This window comes from Cyprinus carpio, chromosome A18 (assembly GCF_018340385.1).
Source record: "Cyprinus carpio isolate SPL01 chromosome A18, ASM1834038v1, whole genome shotgun sequence".
Taxonomy (NCBI): domain Eukaryota; kingdom Metazoa; phylum Chordata; class Actinopteri; order Cypriniformes; family Cyprinidae; genus Cyprinus; species Cyprinus carpio.
Window position 1 is genome coordinate 3,679,499 of NC_056589.1, and position 18,297 is coordinate 3,697,795.

The following is an 18,297-nucleotide window of genomic DNA, read 5'->3' on the forward strand; positions in this document are numbered from 1 at the left end:
CATTAATAGCAAAAGAAATGTTTGGAAATGTAAACTGATATTTCCTAATGGCACACTACAGAAAAGATAGAAATAACTGACTTAAGACCATTTTTTTTTTTATGAAAATACGAATGTCCGAAGACTTTTCCATATATTGAACTTTTGAATTATTTTTATTTGCTTTTATTTGAAATTAAAGTTTTAGTAATTTTGCTGTTTTTGACAATTATTTATTTATTTTTTAAATGTTTTCAGTTTAAGTTCATTAAGTTAAACTAAATGAAAATGAGAAATGTTGCCTTGGAAATGCTGAAATAAAATAAGTTACATTTTTCATATTTTAGTTCAGGTTGTTATGAAGTTTTTTTTATGGTTTTGGTTTTTGTTGTACTTAACTGTAATAACCCGGCTTGGCAGTTGTGTAATTTAAAACACTAATTATGTGACTGTTGTAGTAGTTTAATCATGACTGTGGGTTACAGCACTAAATGACAATATCTTATATATTAACAATATACAATTAATATTATGAAACATCTTCAAGAAGAATTATTTGGGACCCTGGTGATGTCCTGCGTGCTTCACGGCATCACTGTGTTTTTCTTTGTCTTTTGTTCCTGTGTCTGCTGTTTTGTGATTCTTCGGTCAGCATTATAAAGAGAGTGCTTACAGTGTAGCTCTGCGTGTCTCTAATTAACACAGATCACTGCTCATTAATATGAATTAATCACAATTGAAGCTGCAGGTCTCGGTGATGAGTGCAGCACCTCGTTAGAGCTGATGATGAAGCACACTGACAATTCATTTGACCGTTCGGTCATTAATTCTATTAGAGGCCAGTAAAAACTCCTGTAAGTGTTGTCCTGAGTCAGATTAGATCATGCCAAAGAAAACACAGCATCTCAGCATTATTTATATGACTCTTATGAACAGATGGAGCTGCATGTTTACAAAGAGTCTTGATCTACTAACTAACTGAAACACCATGCTTTAAGAGCCGGGGGTGAAAACTTTTGCACAGAATAAAGATGTCTAATTTTTCGTATTTTCTTTAAATATCATATTTAATCATTTAGTACTGTCCTTCAGAAGCCCCAGAAGATACTTACTATATTTCCCAGAAGTACAATTTACCCTGATTTTCAAACTCAGAATTTGCATTTTGTAAATCATTAACATTTTGCAGACTCTGTGAGGTGTATGTAAAGTTTTGACCACAGCTGTATATCCGTTATTCATGGATATTTGCATTTTGTAAATCATTAACATTTTGCAGACTCTGTGAGGTGTATGTAAAGTTTATATATATATATATATATATATATATTTGTTTTTGTTTTAACTTTCTCTAACGTTTTAAAAAATGTTTCAGAACATTCAGATTAACTTTCACATAATGTTTGCAAAATGAAAAAGTGGAATTTTTCCTAAATGTTTGTATAACCAAGAAAAAAAAAAAAAACTTTTTAAAGCATTTAAAAAACCTGGACATTTTGAACATTCGGAAATAATATTTTCATAAATTAGCAAAAATTAGCCAAATGCTCTTGGAACATGTTTTTTTGTTATCTGGGAGCAACCCAGCAGAATATATTTTATTATTATAATTTTTTATTTTTTTACAGTTTTCACCAGGGGTTAAACATCTTTCTCTCTTTCTTACGGAGTATTTCGGCTTATTAGCTGTCATGTACAGGTGCATTCGACTGGAAATCATATTGCAGTATTTCTGTTGGTTACTGTCACCATCTTTGAGTTTTATAACCCAAGCGAGTCTGTAGTCTTGTGGTCTGAGGTGTGTTCTGGCGGTCTGCAGGCGGACTCTGTGCAGACTCAGAGGAGCGCTTGATGAACTGGCTGCTGGGTAAAGGGCGGTATAATAAACTGATCCGGCCGGCGGTGAACCGGACCGAGAGAGTGACGGTTCTCCTGCAGGTTTCTCTGGCGCAGCTCATCAGTGTGGTGAGTCAAAACCTTCAAAATCTCAATATCTACGCGTTTGTAGTGTATTTCAATGCCAAAAAAGTTGCATCAGAGATTTCAAAATGAGTTTCCATCAGTTGTGAGGCTTAAACAGACAGAAATATTGATATGTTCATTCACATTTGATTTCACAACTAGCCACTAAAAACAATGATGTGTGTCCCATGAACTATCATACTGTTGATCAAACCATCAGTGCATTAGTATGAAAGGTCCTGAAATGAGTGTCAAAGAGTCAGAAATACAACATGAGCAGGAACAGGGCTGAGAAACACCAGATTGCAGGGTCATCAGTCACTAATATAAACCAGTCCAGATCTAATGCTGCTGAAAAGACACTTCTACATAATGTAAGGATATATGCAGTCCATGCAAGTTTCCATCAGTGATGTGTTATGTGTTATTATTTCTGTGCTTCCAGAACGAGAGAGAGCAGATCATGACGACGAACGTCTGGATCACTCAGGTCAGTGTCAGAGGCTCGTCAGATCTCAATTATTATTTGATTAAAGCTTCATCAGCTCTGTCGTCCTTGCGGTTGATCTTGAATTTATCGTATAATCAGTGCGCTCACGTCCATTCATCACGCCGCTAATCAAGTGTGTAATTGTCTGACCGAGGGACAGCTCATATATGAAATGATAAGACAGTTGTGATATTATCTGCAGAACTGGAATGATTATCGTCTGTCGTGGGACCCGGCGGAGTACGAGGGAATCGACAAGCTCCGGATCCCCTCCAGACACATCTGGCTGCCTGATATAGTGCTGTACAACAAGTGAGTTCTGATGAGAGAGACCCAGACGCTGAAGGAGATAATGACCGGAACTGACTGCAAGACATGAGCACCAGCTTTCAGCACTGTGCCTCTGAGCAAACAGACAGCACTGTTCACTCCAAACAGCATTATTATCTTTAACTGAAAGGATTAAAACCAATTCTTTCAAAAAAACAAAAAAACAAACAAACAAAAAAAAACATATATTTAATGACAAATTTTAACTTATTTCAACCTGTTGCCAAGGCAACATGCATGTGTATTTTTTATTTAGGTTTAAAAAGCACTAAACTTACTAACTGGAGGAAAAAAAAAAAGAAAAAAAATTGAACTAAAATTAAAACTGTAAAAAAAAAAAAACTTAATTAATAATATTTAATATTTAAATAATAAAAATGATAAAAGCAAAAGAAAGTGAAAAAGTGTTAATACAAAAGCTTATTCAAAATATGAATAAGAACTATAACAGAAAAAAAAAAAAAAAAAAAAAATAACATTGACTCGAAGTCAAAAAACAACCCTAACCTGGCACTAATTTTTTTGATTTACAATTTCAATAAACTTCTTATTTGGGGATGCAGTTTATATATATATATATATACTATATATATATATATATATATATATATATATATATAAATTAATAATTATAATATGTAAATAAAATAAATAAAAACTAAAACTGAAATAAAAGTTAAATCAAAATATTACTTAAAACTATAATAGTATATAAGTAATATTAAAATAACGCTGACCCCCAATTCCAAAATAAATTGTAAATCTTGTTTAGGTGGTTTACATGACCATTCTGCAGAATTATATCTACATATTCATTAAACTATTAGCTATTGGGGATGTAATTTTTATTTATTTTTTGTTATATTTATGTTAATTATATATATAGTCATTTATTTGTTAAATATACTGTATATTTGTTAGCTTAAAATGTCCTTGTAGTAGTCACATATCTAATATTCTTCTGTTGGCTCCACAGTGCGGATGGGACGTATGAGGTGACGGTCTTCACCAACGCCATCGTCCTGTTTAACGGCAGCATCGCTTGGCTTCCTCCCGCCATTTACAAGAGCGCCTGCAAGATCGAGGTCAAGCACTTCCCCTTCGACCAGCAGAACTGCACGCTCAAGTTCCGCTCCTGGACCTACGATCACACCGAGATCGACCTGCTGCTGAAGTCCGAGGCGGCCAGCATGGACGACTTCACTCCCAGCGGCGAGTGGGACATCCTGGCTCTGCCGGGCCGGAGGACGGTCAGCGCTCTGGACCCCACCTACGTGGATCTGACCTACGACTTCATCATCAAGCGCAAGCCGCTCTTCTACACCATCAACCTGATCATCCCCTGCGTGCTCATCACCTCGCTGGCCATCCTGGTCTTCTACCTGCCTTCTGACTGCGGCGAGAAGATGACGCTGTGCATCTCCGTCCTGCTGGCGCTGACCGTCTTCCTCCTGCTGATCTCCAAGATCGTGCCGCCCACGTCGCTGGACGTTCCTCTGATAGGGAAGTACCTGATGTTCACCATGGTGCTGGTGACCTTCTCCATCATCACCAGCGTGTGTGTGCTGAACGTGCACCATCGCTCTCCGAGCACACACAGCATGCCGGACTGGGTCAAGCTGGTGTTCCTGGTCAGACTCCCAGCGCTGCTGTTCATGCAGAGACCGCAGGGAAACTCGGCTCGTCAGCGTCTGCGGCAGAAGCGCCGCCTGCGGGACCCTGGATCTCTGCTGGGCCTCGGTGCTCCTCACAGATCAGGCATGTCATCGTCTGCCTCTGCGCTGCTGGCCTCAGCTTCGGCTGTCTCCTCCCCGGGACACTCTTACAACAGAGGACCTCAGGCTCAGTTCGGCTACGGCTCCCGCAAACATGACTCCACACAGGACCTGAGAGGGAGCAGGCCGGCTCCAGACTGGGGATCTGAGATCCAGGAGGCCGTGGACGGCGTTCGATACGTAGCTGATCACATGATGGGAAACGACGACGATCAAAGTGTGAGTGACTTCACTGCTTCCCAGACACACCTTTCAAAGTCTCTGTGAATCTCTGTTAAAGTGTAATTTATTTCTGTGATGTGCAGCTGTATTTTCAGCATCATTACTCCAGTCTTCAGTGTCACATGATCTTCAGAAATCATTCTAATATGATGATTTGCTGCTCAAGAAACATTTCTGATTATTATCAATGTTGAAAACAGTTGTGCTGCACAATATTTTTGTTGAAACTGTGATGCATTTTATTTTTCAGGATTCACAGATGAATAGAAAGTTCAGAAGAACAGCATTTATTTGAAATAGAAATCTACTGTAACATCATAAATGCCTTTACTGACACTTTTGATCAATTTGTTTCGGTAAAGGTTTTAATTTGTTGCTTGCCCAAACTTTTAAATATAGTAGTGTATTATGATTTCCACAGAAATATTTATTAAACTGTTTTCAACATTGCTAATAATCAGATCTGGGTTATCGAGATATTCTCTTTAGAATTAATTATACATTATGCATAATTCACATTAATTATGATTAGCTAATAGTGAACTACCACTTTTCAACTGAATGCTACTACGTCCTAATCGTTAATCAGAGTTTCTTGCTAGTTAATAATAGTTAGTGCATTAGTTATTTGTTCCTGTGTAGTAATTCATGAATGACAGAACAGTATTCTAAAGCAAATGAATGATTATTTGTTCTTAAGGTTTTTTTAGTGAGATTGATGGCTTGTAGAGTTTTTATGACTTTTCACTTGTAAATCACAGGTTATAATTGCCCTTATCGATCTGAAACATTAAATATTTGTGAACGGTTCAATTTGTCAGAGTCAGTGAGTTTGTGAGTCTTATTGACATTTAAAAAAAAAAAAAGAAAGAAAGAAAGATGAGAGTGATGCATGCTGGCTGAACTGTGTGTGTGTTCCATTTGCTGTAATTCTGTGTGCAGGACACACTAGTCTAACATCTCACTCGTAAGATATTACCTGGACATTATGGGTTTAAAACAGATTAATTATACAGTATAAGCTGAAAGTCATTTAAATTTAACAAAGAACATTTATTCATCAGACACACAGGAGGGATACAGCAGCGGTTACTCTCAGCCAGAGCCCATTGTAAGAGCATCGATCGTGTGCTTAAATCACTGTGGAGGAGAGAGAGAGAGAATAATAGTGAGCATCAGAAAAGTGCCGAGGACAGCGGTCTGAGAGACGGAGCGGTGGATCAGCACTGTGTTCCCACTCATTCTGCCTCCATTCGTTTCCTCGTCCCTTATTAGTGCACTAATCAATAGGGTTATTAACAAGCCGGTCTCTGTGCATCCACAGGTCATCGAGGACTGGAAGTACGTGGCCATGGTGGTGGACCGGCTGTTTCTGTGGATCTTTGTGATCGTGTGTGTGGTGGGAACGCTGGGTCTGTTCCTCCAGCCGCTCTTCCAGAGCCAGACCGTGCCCGTCCAGCAGCCCAGCGCAGAGCCGTCCAGACGAGACGGGATGTGAGGCCTGACCGGGTCACCTGCAGCCCGAGATCTGAATGAACTGCAGCTTTATATAATCTAACTCAAAACACATGAAGCTCTGACTGACGATCTGAGTATGAAACACGAATAGTGTCACAGTCACTGTGCCATTATTGTATTATAATGTCACTGTAGAGCATTTTCCTCACATCAGCAATCATTTGACCCAGAATATGGCCACAGAGGGTGTGAAGTGGAACCAAGCAGAACTGCAGAGTTTATGATTGTTTTCAAACAGGTTTCCATTGGTCAGAAACAACAGTAAACCCCGCCCACCAACTCTTTTTATTGGTTGAGCCACTGTTAGTCACTTTGTTTCCACTTTTCAGGGAAATAAAGCTACAGATGTCTTATTTGGTCTGTGAAAATTGTGATTATTTAATCTATCTTTTTAAAATTGGTGTAGGATTTACTTTGTAATGATTTTCACTCAAACACTGCGAGTGAATTACACAGCAAGTAACACTGAGTTAAACATGACATCATGAAGCAGAAAGATTGCAATAGTATTTTCTTGTAAAATTTACTCCAGTTTTCAGTGGTCTTGACAGATACACAAGGTTTGATTCACTCACATTTGCAGCCATTCATGTCCATTTTGTCAAAGTCTTGATCAAATCGGCTCAAATGTGTTCTTTTCGTCGGAGAGAAGAAGAATCACCTGCTCGTCCTCGTCTCATTTCACACACTTCTCTTCAGCACCGGTGTGTTCAGGACTCGAGCGTTCATCTTCTGTGTTCCTCATCGTGTTCACCTGAAAGCGCCTTCAGATGATGGACTCGTGTGTAGAGCGCCACCTGCTGGCTGTACTCTCATTCACACTGAGCAGAACCCTGCGATTCTTCTGTATCTGATGGTCATGTAGTGAGACATCTAATGCAGACTACAGAGCATCGCTTTCATTCACAGCACAGAATACTGTATCTCTTTATACAGATTTTGTTTTATAACAGGACAGGTTACACCGAGGTGTTGGAGGTTTTGTATTTTCCCAAAAATAAACCCAGGACATTGTTGGGGTGTGTGTGCGAGAGTTATGGAGTTTGAAACATACATCGCCTACTACTTCTTGGGAATCCAACATTAGGGTCACTCTGATATGGATATTATTCTCATGTACTGATATTTCAGAGAAATGTATTATTTGGATCTTTCTGTCAACCAGTATTAAATGTGTTCTTCATGGTAAAACTTTAAAATCCTCCTTGTGTTTATTCGTGTAACAAAGTCGGAATCGCATCATATGATCATGTTCTGAGGTGTCTCGCATCATGCGCGTTGCATTTTGAAGAGGGCACGCCAGGTTTAGATCAGGGGTGAATTCAGGTAAGTTGTGTGTCTTTTATGGTGTGATTTCAGGTAAATTGGGTTACTTTTTGCCTTGAATTCACCCAATTCAGTGGCCGACTTTTGAGCGCATTTGCTGTTTTGCGCCTTGTAGCTATCCTCTGATTAAGGAGAGATGCGCTCTCTCTCTCTGTCTCTCTCGGTGTCTCTCTCTCTCTCTCTCGCTCTCGCTCTCGCTCTCTCTCTCTCTCGTCTTCCTCCGTCCCCGTTCGGACTCTATTGGATTGCTCTTCTATCAGTTCTCCGGACTGTACGATGAAAACCAGACCTCTCGTCATCTTGCGCACCTGCTGCTCTCTGTTCTTTCTTCTGTCCGGTGAGTAAAGCGCGCTCCGATCTCAGGCTATTTGTTGCTGTTTATTGAAATGTTTTGTTGAGCGCTGATTTCAAGCGAGCAATGACAGAAACACAGACCAAATGTGCGATTTAGCGCAGTGTTTCGTGTAGTTTGGTTTTCCGATCATTAAAAATTCAAGCCAGTCGCTGGAAAAAGCCAGTTTCTAAAACACGCTGACCATCTGTGACAGCATGCCCCAATAGCGGCGCGCGCTCTCACAGTGTATGGGGTAAATTGTCACAGTGTAACCTGGCATTAAACATCTCTTTTTGTAAAAGTCTTTTCATCAAGTCTAAGATAACAAATTCGTAAATAAAAACGAATGTTTTTATCATTCATCCCGTTCATGTTTTAGTTGTAATCAGGATTATAGTTAGAGGTTAATTCAGGATAACTGGGATATTATTTTCCCCCTGTCATCTCAATGTCAAAAGTGTCCCAACTGATCTGAATGAACCCCTGTGTATATGTTGGACCAAAACAAAATCAAGATTTTGTCAAGAAAAGAGGTTTAAAATTGATGCTGATTATTGCCTCCTTAAGATGAATCGCTTTGTTGTATTCTTCATTTGTTAAATTGCTAGCGCATGTGTTGAGAGGCTCTAGCTGGCTGTCCTCTGCTGCTGCATGTGTTCTTCTGAAGCAGTAATGAACGTCTCTGCTCCAGATCCAGGGGTTTGTGGCTCTGAGGCCGAGCACAAGCTCTTCTCGGTCATCTTCTCCAGTTATAACCAGTACATCCGACCGGTGGAGAACGTGTCCGACCCCGTCATCGTCCAGTTTGAAGTGTCCATGTCACAGCTGGTCAAAGTGGTAAGAACAAACGCAGGCTCATTTCCATATTTTACCCCAGTTTCAGATGATTTGAGTGTGCGGTGGGGTCAGACTCTACTCTCCGTGATTTCTATCAGTCATCTGTTAGCCGCATGATGAGTCTGGCTCTCGCATTGATTCTGCGCTTGACCTCTGACCTCAGACACGCATCGATCCGTCAGCGTGAATGAGCGTCTGAGCGCATGATCTGGTGAATTTTCAGTCTTCTTCTCCTCTCAGTCACGGAGAACATCTCACTTCTATTAAACACAGTATCTGTCAAGCTTTCTTCCTCATGTCATTTTTTCTCATTTCTTTTCTCTCGATTGTTTAATTCGACCTGATCATGATAAGGTCTGTGTGATGCTAAAAAAGGCATTTTTGCAATCTCTGTGCATTCAGTCATATCCGATTGTTATGCTTTAAAACTTAGGGAGGTAATTTCATGCTTTTTTGAGGGATGGGAATGCAAACAACAACATAACAAAGAAAGATTTCAGTATTGAATTGCAGAGGAAATCTAAATATGAACTTCTGAAATGCTCTCATTTCTCTGCCAGCACCTTTAGTGGACTGATTTTACATTTTGACAGACTGTTAGATAAAAATGGGCTCATGTTGTTATAGATGAAATACTAAAGGCATGTAAGGAAATGCATTATGTAATTTATAAGTTGAGATCAAGTTTCAACAATGATCCCATGTGATTTTTTATTTTTATTTTTTTCTGGCCAAAATATATTTTAAATATATGCTGTAAACGGTGAAGCTCAATGAAATATATATTCTTTAAAATTGAATATAAATTTAGTTTCAACCTTCATATACTAAAATATATTTAAAAATGTATTTCAGTTGCAGGAAAAAACATTTCTGATCTTACAGTAGTCTACACGTATGTGTTATATGTTCACATGTTTTTCTTTAAATGTGACATATTCAGTGTTATTTTAGCATTGAGATATTATTATAGTTTTTGTTAATATTTTGAATTAGATTTCATTGTTATATCATCTGCTTTCATTTTAATTTGAAAGATTCTGTTGTTTTTGTCATTTTTATTAGTTTCTGTTGTTTTTTAATTAATTTTTATTTCAGTTTTAGTTTTACTTATTTTAGTACATCAGTTTAAACTAAATGTCATCTTAGAAAGACATTCGTTTTTCATATTTTGTTTCAGATAAAATTTATTTTAAGTAGTAATAATGTTCGTAATTGTTTAATGCTAGTAACTCTGATGTAAATGTCTTCTTGGATTGAAATATATGGACGACATCTTGAATATATACTTATATTTTTTAAAATATAACAATTTGAAAATGTTTAGTATATTTCAAAAATATATAAAAAGAAAAAATAAATTGGTAGCAAATGTTTGGACTTTTTTTTTTTTTTTTTTGTATACCCTTTTTTTCCGTATTTGGGATTGTGAGAATCAGATTTTTTGTAGCGTTTAAGAAATCCTTCAGATGTTGAGCTGTACACATGGAGCATGTTTGTGGGCAGCTGGAGGTCCGTGTGCATCATGAAGTTCCTCCAGGCCACGGGTCTCAGGTGGTCCTCGAGCACAGCCCATCTGTGACACACGGAGGCTCGGGTTCGGTTCGCTCGCTCCCGCTCAGACTGACGTCTGGAGAATGATTGCTTTTGACAGCATGTTTCTTCTTCAAGCTCTAAAATATTAATCCAGAGCTGTGTTCATTCGGCCGCAGGTGATTTGTCTGCGACTCTTAGAGACTCTCTGTTCCTTTTTTTCCAACAGGATGAGGTGAACCAGATTATGGAGACCAACCTCTGGCTGCGACATGTAAGCTCATGCATTATTCACGCACATCCAAAGTTCATTGATTCATTTAGATAATTGGTCAAATTGTATTCACTATCTTTGCGGTAACTGCTTACAGTGATTGGTGCGGCAGGTGGATTTGATTCCAAGTGGAATGCAGATCTGAGATTTTGAAAAGACATGTTAAAGAGTAATGAATGGGGATGAAACAATATGAGAAACTTATAAAGGATACCAAAACCCCGTTAAGACAAGTCTGTCCATTTTATTGATAATCCAGATTCAGATTAGTGATGATAGATTTCAGATCAGCAATACAATATGCATTAGATTTACAGAGCATGCATTAATGAATTAATTAATGAAGAAAGGTGCTGTGGTTCATTGAGGAAATGAGTGAGCAGGTGACAATAAACGGGTGAAAACTAAAACAATGATTTACCTAAAATTCTTGCATACAAGTTCCTGACACCAAGTTTATTTTGTTGCTTGCTTTAGACCAGTAAAGATTATATGTAATGATAGAGAGTTGAATACAGAATGCAGATGATTCAGAATTTGGTGAAGGAGGATTTTAATCAAATATTGGATTTTTCTCACGCTGCTCTCAAATATTGGTCTGAGCTGATGAACAGTAAGGGGTCCCTGGCTCCAAAATGTTTGAAACCCCCTTGATGTAGATGATATTATTATATTCATATAGGCATTTGGTGAAATATAAATTGGACTGTGATCTCATTCATATTGGTTTCCAGATGTCTAATTGTCTGATATTATTTTATTACCCTGAAGATTGGAAATGGTCTGAGACAGCTTTAGATCTCATAAGTTGTTAAGAGAGTGATCATGTGAAGAGGAATAATTAAAAACTCATACAGCAAAGAGCATTGTGACCTCCTCCTGAATGATTCATTCAGTTCATTAACGATTAAATGGCAAATCAGTAATTCCATTTAATCAAGCTAATCGAATTTAATACAAACTCTGCATGTATTGACAGCGTCAGTTCTATTAAATGTGCCGTGAGTTGGCATTGCCTCCCTAAACTACATTAAACAGGGCAAACGGGATGTGTGTGTCCTGCGTGACTCCTCTCTGTGATGACGGACTTTGCTGTTGTTTTGCCAGAAGAGAGTCTGGAGAAGAATAAATGAGAGCATGGCTTACAGCCGCGTCTTTGAAACACACTCAGTATCTGATAGTAGTCGTTTGTTTAGTCTCTGTTGTCTGTATGCCTGTCATACTCCGTGTTAATCAACACGATGCAAATAACTCGCCTTCATATTTTGTGCAAACAAACCCACCAAACTAAAATTGGTCTAAAATTTTATTTTTACAAATTTCAGCAACACTTTACTTAAAGCCTTTCTAAATATATATATGTATAATGCAAGTATTTTTAATGCATTAATAATTCCTTGTAATGCACCTTGTTGTATGATCTCAATAACTGTAACTCCATTTATAATACTATTCATTGTTAGAAAGTATATTTCATCTAACAACCAATTTCAGTAAGCAATCTGCAATGCATTAATGTACACAGTAAAAAAATACATGTAAAACAGCCAAATTCTAACAGTAACATAACAGTAATGTGTCAAAAACGAGACCAGGATCAAACAGCAGGTGAAACAAACAAAAATAAAAAATTCAAAGTTTATTGAAAACTGAGAAAAACCGCCAGCAATCAGTCAGCTAGATCTGTGCGGAGGTCAACCCTGCTTCTGCCGAACCAGCGGTGAAGAGAGGCAGCGAGCCAGCAATTGAAAGCCTCCGCTGAATTCCAGAGGCTGTCCGGAGTGTGAGCAGAGAGGAACCGGATGGGGCTGCTGTGAAGACACAGGCATTCACACAAAGAGCTGACCAGAATCCTAGAGGGGCAGGCGGGTAAAAAGGAGGGATGACAAAAACAGGAACACCAGACCGACTAGACTGGAAAAATAAACAAAACCAGACGGTGTCAGAAACACAACAGAGACTGCGCTGATCTGAGCTTCAAAACAATGCTTACGGACTGACACAAGACAGCAAACAGGGTAAGGGCATGATAAAGGGAAGATAATGAGGACATAACAGGGTGCAGGTGAAGGGGAATTAGCTAACAGGGATAACAAGAGGGGCGGAGTAAACATCACAATGACAGCGGAGCACATGGCGAGCCGTCAAAACAAAAGGCCATGTGCTCCAGGACAACAAAGCCTGGGCAGACCCCACCGAGATTGTGACATAATGTACTGTAGGAAACAAGGCATTCTAGGCAATATTACAGCACATTCTGAATATCTTTATAATGCATTAAGCATAAAGGCTTTAAGTAAATTGTCAAAATAAATAATTGCCAGTGAATTTCACAAAGTGACACATTGAACTTTGAACATGAAATTTTGAAGTAGAAAAACTGAAACTGTTTTTTTTTTTGCAAAACGTACTCCAGTAATCTTTGAAAACTATGTAAGCACATTTCTGCCACTGAATAAAAAATAAAACAGAGTAATTGCAGCTTTTTGACTTTTTTCTCAGATCTGCATGATATAAACTTGCAATTGCATGTTATAAAGTCAGAATTGCGAGGTATCGACGAAAAAAAAGTCAGATTGTTCGATTAAAAAGTCGCAATTACCTTTTTTATTTTTATTCAGTGGCGGAAAGGGAAAACTCATTGTTTTCTGTGTGTTTCTACTTTTCGTAGATTTGGAATGATTATAAGCTCAGGTGGGATCCCAAGGATTTTGGAGGTGTTGAGTTCATCCGTGTGCCTTCCAAGAAGATTTGGAAACCAGACATTGTGTTGTACAACAAGTAAGTGATCTGGTCCGATCCTTGTTTGGATATAGACCTCGTCAGTCTTTCATGATCTGTTTCTGTTTCCAAACCGCAGTGCAGTCGGAGATTTCCAGGTGGATGACAAAACGAAAGCCCTTCTACGCTATAACGGAGACGTCACCTGGATCCCTCCGGCCATCTTCAAGAGCTCCTGCAAGATCGACGTCACCTTCTTCCCGTTCGACTATCAGAACTGCACCATGAAGTTCGGCTCGTGGACCTACGACAAAGCCAAGATCGACCTGGTGCTGATCGGCTCCACCATCAACCTGAAGGATTTCTGGGAAAGCGGCGAGTGGAGCATCATCGACGCTCCCGGATACAAGCACGACATCAAGTACAACTGCTGCGAGGAGATCTACACGGACATCACGTACTCGATCTACATCCGCCGGCTGCCGCTCTTCTACACCATCAACATGATCATTCCCTGTCTGCTCATCTCCTTCCTGACCGTTCTGGTGTTTTATCTCCCGTCCGACTCTGGAGAGAAGGTGACCTTGTGCATTTCCGTTCTCCTCTCGCTCACGGTGTTCCTCCTGGTCATCACCGAAACCATCCCGTCCACGTCTCTCGTCATCCCTCTGATCGGAGAGTACCTGCTTTTCACCATGATATTTGTGACTCTGTCCATCGTGATCACTGTGTTTGTGCTCAATGTGCATTACCGCACGCCTAAGACACACACCATGCCCGGCTGGGTGCGGCACGTCTTCCTCAGTCTGCTCCCTCGGGTCATGTTCATGAAGCGGCCTGAGAAAGACCCGGAGAGGAAGACCAGGTCCTGCGCTCTTCACGCTCCAGGTCTGGTTTCCACGAATCTGTCGCGCCGGGCTCCTCTGCTCCTGTGCACCACTGAGCTCAACAAACTGAGCGAGGCGTCCAAAACGGCATCCAAGACGGCGCCCAGCTTTCTGTGTCGAGACAGCCGATGTACGTGCTGCTGGAAGCAATACGGCACCTACGTCTCCAGCGAAGGAGCAGAGGACGGAGGAGGAGGGAGTCCGTGCTCCAGCTCTGAGTCTCTGGACGCAGGCGTTCTGTGCATGTCTCCACAGGTCAGAGACGCCATAGAGAGCGTCAAGTACATCGCTGAGAACATGAGGCTACAGAACGAGGCCAAGGAGGTGAGAGACCTGACTTCAATTTATGATTCATTGTTATCGATGACTTTTCATTCCTACTGTAGGTCTTCAGTATTTAGTGTTTAACAAGCAGGGGACCCTGTAAGGAGAAATATCAAGCATGTTTCTGCTTCTGGAGCGCTGAACTCTATCAACTACATAATTTACCTCTGTAAAGCCTGACTTAGGAAATAATAGTCAGAAAAAATCTAATTTTATGAAATGGAACAGTTTCTAGAACCTTTGGACAAAATCTAAAAAATTAGTTTGTGTATGTGGTTTTCCTTGAGTGTCATATTTGCTCCATCAGGCTTCATTTATCTCATAAGAGATATAAAGCAGCTTAATTTTATTCAGAGACTCAAACTGAGCAAAAATATGCAGTTTGCTGATATTTATATGATGAAATTCTGATGCTTGTAATGTAAATCAGTGAGATTTTTATAACAGTAGAGCAGATACTGATATAAAATTATCTAAATATCAGTTGTCACTCTATATCTCCAGTAATGTGTCTCAGTAAGATGAGACTGAAATGATCCAAACATATAATGCAGTGATTGAGAGATGAAGAAATAAAGAAGATGTGAGATGTTCTGGAGGCTTGTGAAGATCATTCCTCCGCTGAGGAACAGTGAAAGTAAAGCTTCTGGAAACAAACGCTCCTCAAAAGATCCTGAGGATCAGATTTGAGACTCTAAAACATGATTGATGGAGAATCAAGTAAAGCTGAGCTGCTTCAGTCCAGTAAGAGTTCATCTGGAGATATTACTGCAGTTATACTGACCTTTACTTGATCAGAATCACTCAAGATCTGACACCAGAAGCAGCAGCTGAAGCTGGACCTTTGTACAATTACACTGAAAGAGCTTTGACTGGATAAAAAACTCATGATAGAAGGCATGGAGGAGATTTTGTGTGAAACAGTAGAGTTTAAACATTTAAAGCCTTAGAAATTTGCACATCAAATATGATCCAGAGTTTATGTCTTGCTCTTTCAACCCTTGTCTTTAAAGGTCCAGGACGACTGGAAGTATGTGGCGATGGTGATTGACAGGATCTTTCTGTGGGTGTTTGTCCTCGTGTGTATTCTGGGTACGGCTGGACTCTTCCTGCAGCCGCTGCTGATGGCCGAGGACATGTGATGCCTTCACAAGCACAGACTTTACATTTGAACATTTTCATAGTCAGAACCTAATTTTCAGCAACCTTAACTCAGCATTTTGACGGGGTTTTTTTTAGGTTTTTTTTTTATTATTATGTTTCATTTTAGAGCAGAATTAAAAGACATCGGTTTACAGGTTGGTTGACTCTGGGACTTTTAAGAGATCAAATGGAGCAACTTAAATGAGGATCATTGTCGACTTTCAAGAAGATTGCTAAGTACCCACCCGACGCTTACTGTCCTCCTCTGTCAATTCCTATTTCCATCAAAGTCATGCAACCCGGCTGTATTATATAAGGCTAAAAAACATTTGGGCGATGACTGGATGGAATATTTGGCCTGTTGTCTTAAAGGAACAGTTCACCAAAAAAAAGGACATTTATTCACCCTTGAGTTGTTTTTTTGTTTTTTTTTTTAAGAACGATCACACAGGTTTTTTCTGTGTTTTACAGTTCACAGTAAGCTCCAAAATTACCAAAAAGGTACCATAAAATTAGTCTGTACAAACTTGTGTGCTTTTTTTTTTTATCTGATGGTAAACAGGCTCAAATTACAGTTGCTCTTTGCTAATCTTGCCCTCTAGTCAGCTGTGTAACTCATGAATGAATCGGTTCAGTTCATGAAAGAATTGCATGGTCCATTCAAGTCCTTGTAATGAAAAGAGTTGCATGAAGATTCTTCAAAAGTTCTACTTTTGTGTTCCAGGAAAATAATATCAGCATGCAGGTTCAGAATGACATGAGGGTGAGCAAACGATGATGGAGTCTTGATTTTAGAATGGATTATCCCTTCAAATCTGACTGTCTGTAAACTCACACATTCCTTCACGAGATATGGCTGCTGTTTATTGTCACATATGATAATTTTTTTACATAAAAAAAAAAAAATCTATCAAAAAACACTTGTCAGGCATCTTTTTAAAAATATCACTTGGGCAAAGTCACAATCTCCTTGTGTGAGTGTTGTATACGTTCATGTAAAAAGCACCACCTAGTGGATACTTTGAGCAAGTCCCTGGTAAAAAGACTGGATGACTCTCTGTAGTTCAGTAATTTGTCTCTAAAACAGTCAAAATACTTTTTTCAAACATGTAATGGGTGTCCGCTCTCTGTACATGTTCAGATGTTCTAAATATATGATGTAAAACCTTGGTGCACATTTTCAGCTTTCTGAGGAATCATGCGAATAAAGAAAGACTGAGAACTATGAAGGTCTTCTGTTCTACTGTCACCAAAGTTGGCTGGCTGAAAATTATTTATCTTCAGTTTTGTGAGAATTTCAGTGTCAAAGCTACAAATCTGCCCTAGGCTGCATTGACATCTATCATAGACAGTAGCGTTTTTATAACACACTGTAAATTACTGTCATTTACACTGTCATGATATCATGCATCATGTGATTACACAGATACTATTTAAACTGAACGGAGCTGAATGATGAATTCAATGATAAACCGCCTTTAACTGTCATTTTGCATTATTGACACACTTTTTTCCTAATTAATGTTGTTCAGTTGGTTTGACAATCTGTTTTGTTTAAAGTGCAAGGGATTATGCACAGCCACCCGGTTATCTCAGAATAAACCCTATCAGGTTCACGTCGGGGTCTTGACTCTTGTATCAGCCTGAAGAGAACTGGCTGGATGTACATTATCCCGCTTATTACAAAGCTACTTGCCACATAAGTAAATAATTAGACACAAAGTATTGATTTGAGTTGAAATATTTGAACGCAAAGCTTCCGTGAAGACAGCAATTGTGAGCAAGCAGCAAATTCAAAATATACGGACATTTAAGGGAAACGGAGCAATCAAACCACTTATTACACAACAATTCAACACAAAAATAAATAAGGCAATAAAAAAAAGATTTTTTTTTTTTAAAAAACTTTACCAGTTTGTTAGTTCTCTTATAATCCATTACAGCAACAATCGTAGCAAAATGGCAGCAGCTGCGTTTGTATGAAACGAGAGCAATCCACGATACCCGGATGACATAATTAAATAATTGTACACCATTTTGAATTGAGTTTTAATATTTTATAGCTAAATAAATGCAAAGCTTCCACCAAGAAAAAATAGTTCAAGCAAGAGTACAGCACCGACTGCTGTTACCCGGATGAGCCTGAGTTATTAGCATTTACCGGTTGTTATCGAGGGATAACATACCTCGGAATGTCGTGACTGACCAATCAGAATTATAAGTAGTAGTGGAAGTATTCCACAGAGCCGTGTAATAATGGAAGTTAACATAGCTTGCATAAAGTATATTAGACTGCGCTACTGTCAGTCACGGAAGCCCTGCGGATTGCAAAAGCTGATTCCAAATCATCAGTTCTTATTCTGCTGGATCTATCTGCTGCTTTTGACACTGTCGGTCATCAGATCCTCCTGTCTGCTCTCATCACTGGGCATCACAGGGATTCCACTTCACTGGTTTGAATCCTATCTCACTGGTAATTTCAGGGTGGCTTGTGGAGGGGAGGTATCTAAAGCACATCAGCTTGTCACTGGGGTTCCTCAGGGATCAGTTCTTGGACCTCTCCTCTTCTCCATATACACTACATCACTGGGTCCCATCATACAGGCACACGGCTTCTCCTACCATTGCTATACTGATGACAC

The 18,297-nt window shown here is 39.3% G+C and overlaps 2 protein-coding genes across 2 annotated transcripts; both read left to right on the plus strand.

The window, feature by feature from the left end:
• Positions 1-1,786: 1,786 nt before the first annotated feature.
• On the plus strand, positions 1,787-6,539 carry chrnb4 (cholinergic receptor, nicotinic, beta 4 (neuronal)). Its single transcript, XM_042774777.1, has 5 exons — positions 1,787-1,944; positions 2,387-2,431; positions 2,634-2,743; positions 3,738-4,755; positions 6,083-6,539. The coding sequence occupies exons 1-5, from the start codon at positions 1,831-1,833 to the stop codon at positions 6,254-6,256; spliced, it is 1,461 nt and encodes a 486-aa protein (XP_042630711.1). The 5' UTR covers positions 1,787-1,830; the 3' UTR covers positions 6,257-6,539.
• Positions 6,540-7,809: 1,270 nt separating this feature from the next.
• LOC109080040 (neuronal acetylcholine receptor subunit alpha-3-like) lies at positions 7,810-16,884 on the plus strand. The gene is made up of 6 exons (XM_042774778.1): positions 7,810-7,939; positions 8,628-8,773; positions 10,536-10,580; positions 13,252-13,361; positions 13,441-14,512; positions 15,526-16,884. The coding sequence occupies exons 1-6, from the start codon at positions 7,879-7,881 to the stop codon at positions 15,652-15,654; spliced, it is 1,563 nt and encodes a 520-aa protein (XP_042630712.1). The 5' UTR covers positions 7,810-7,878; the 3' UTR covers positions 15,655-16,884.
• Positions 16,885-18,297: the final 1,413 nt, after the last annotated feature.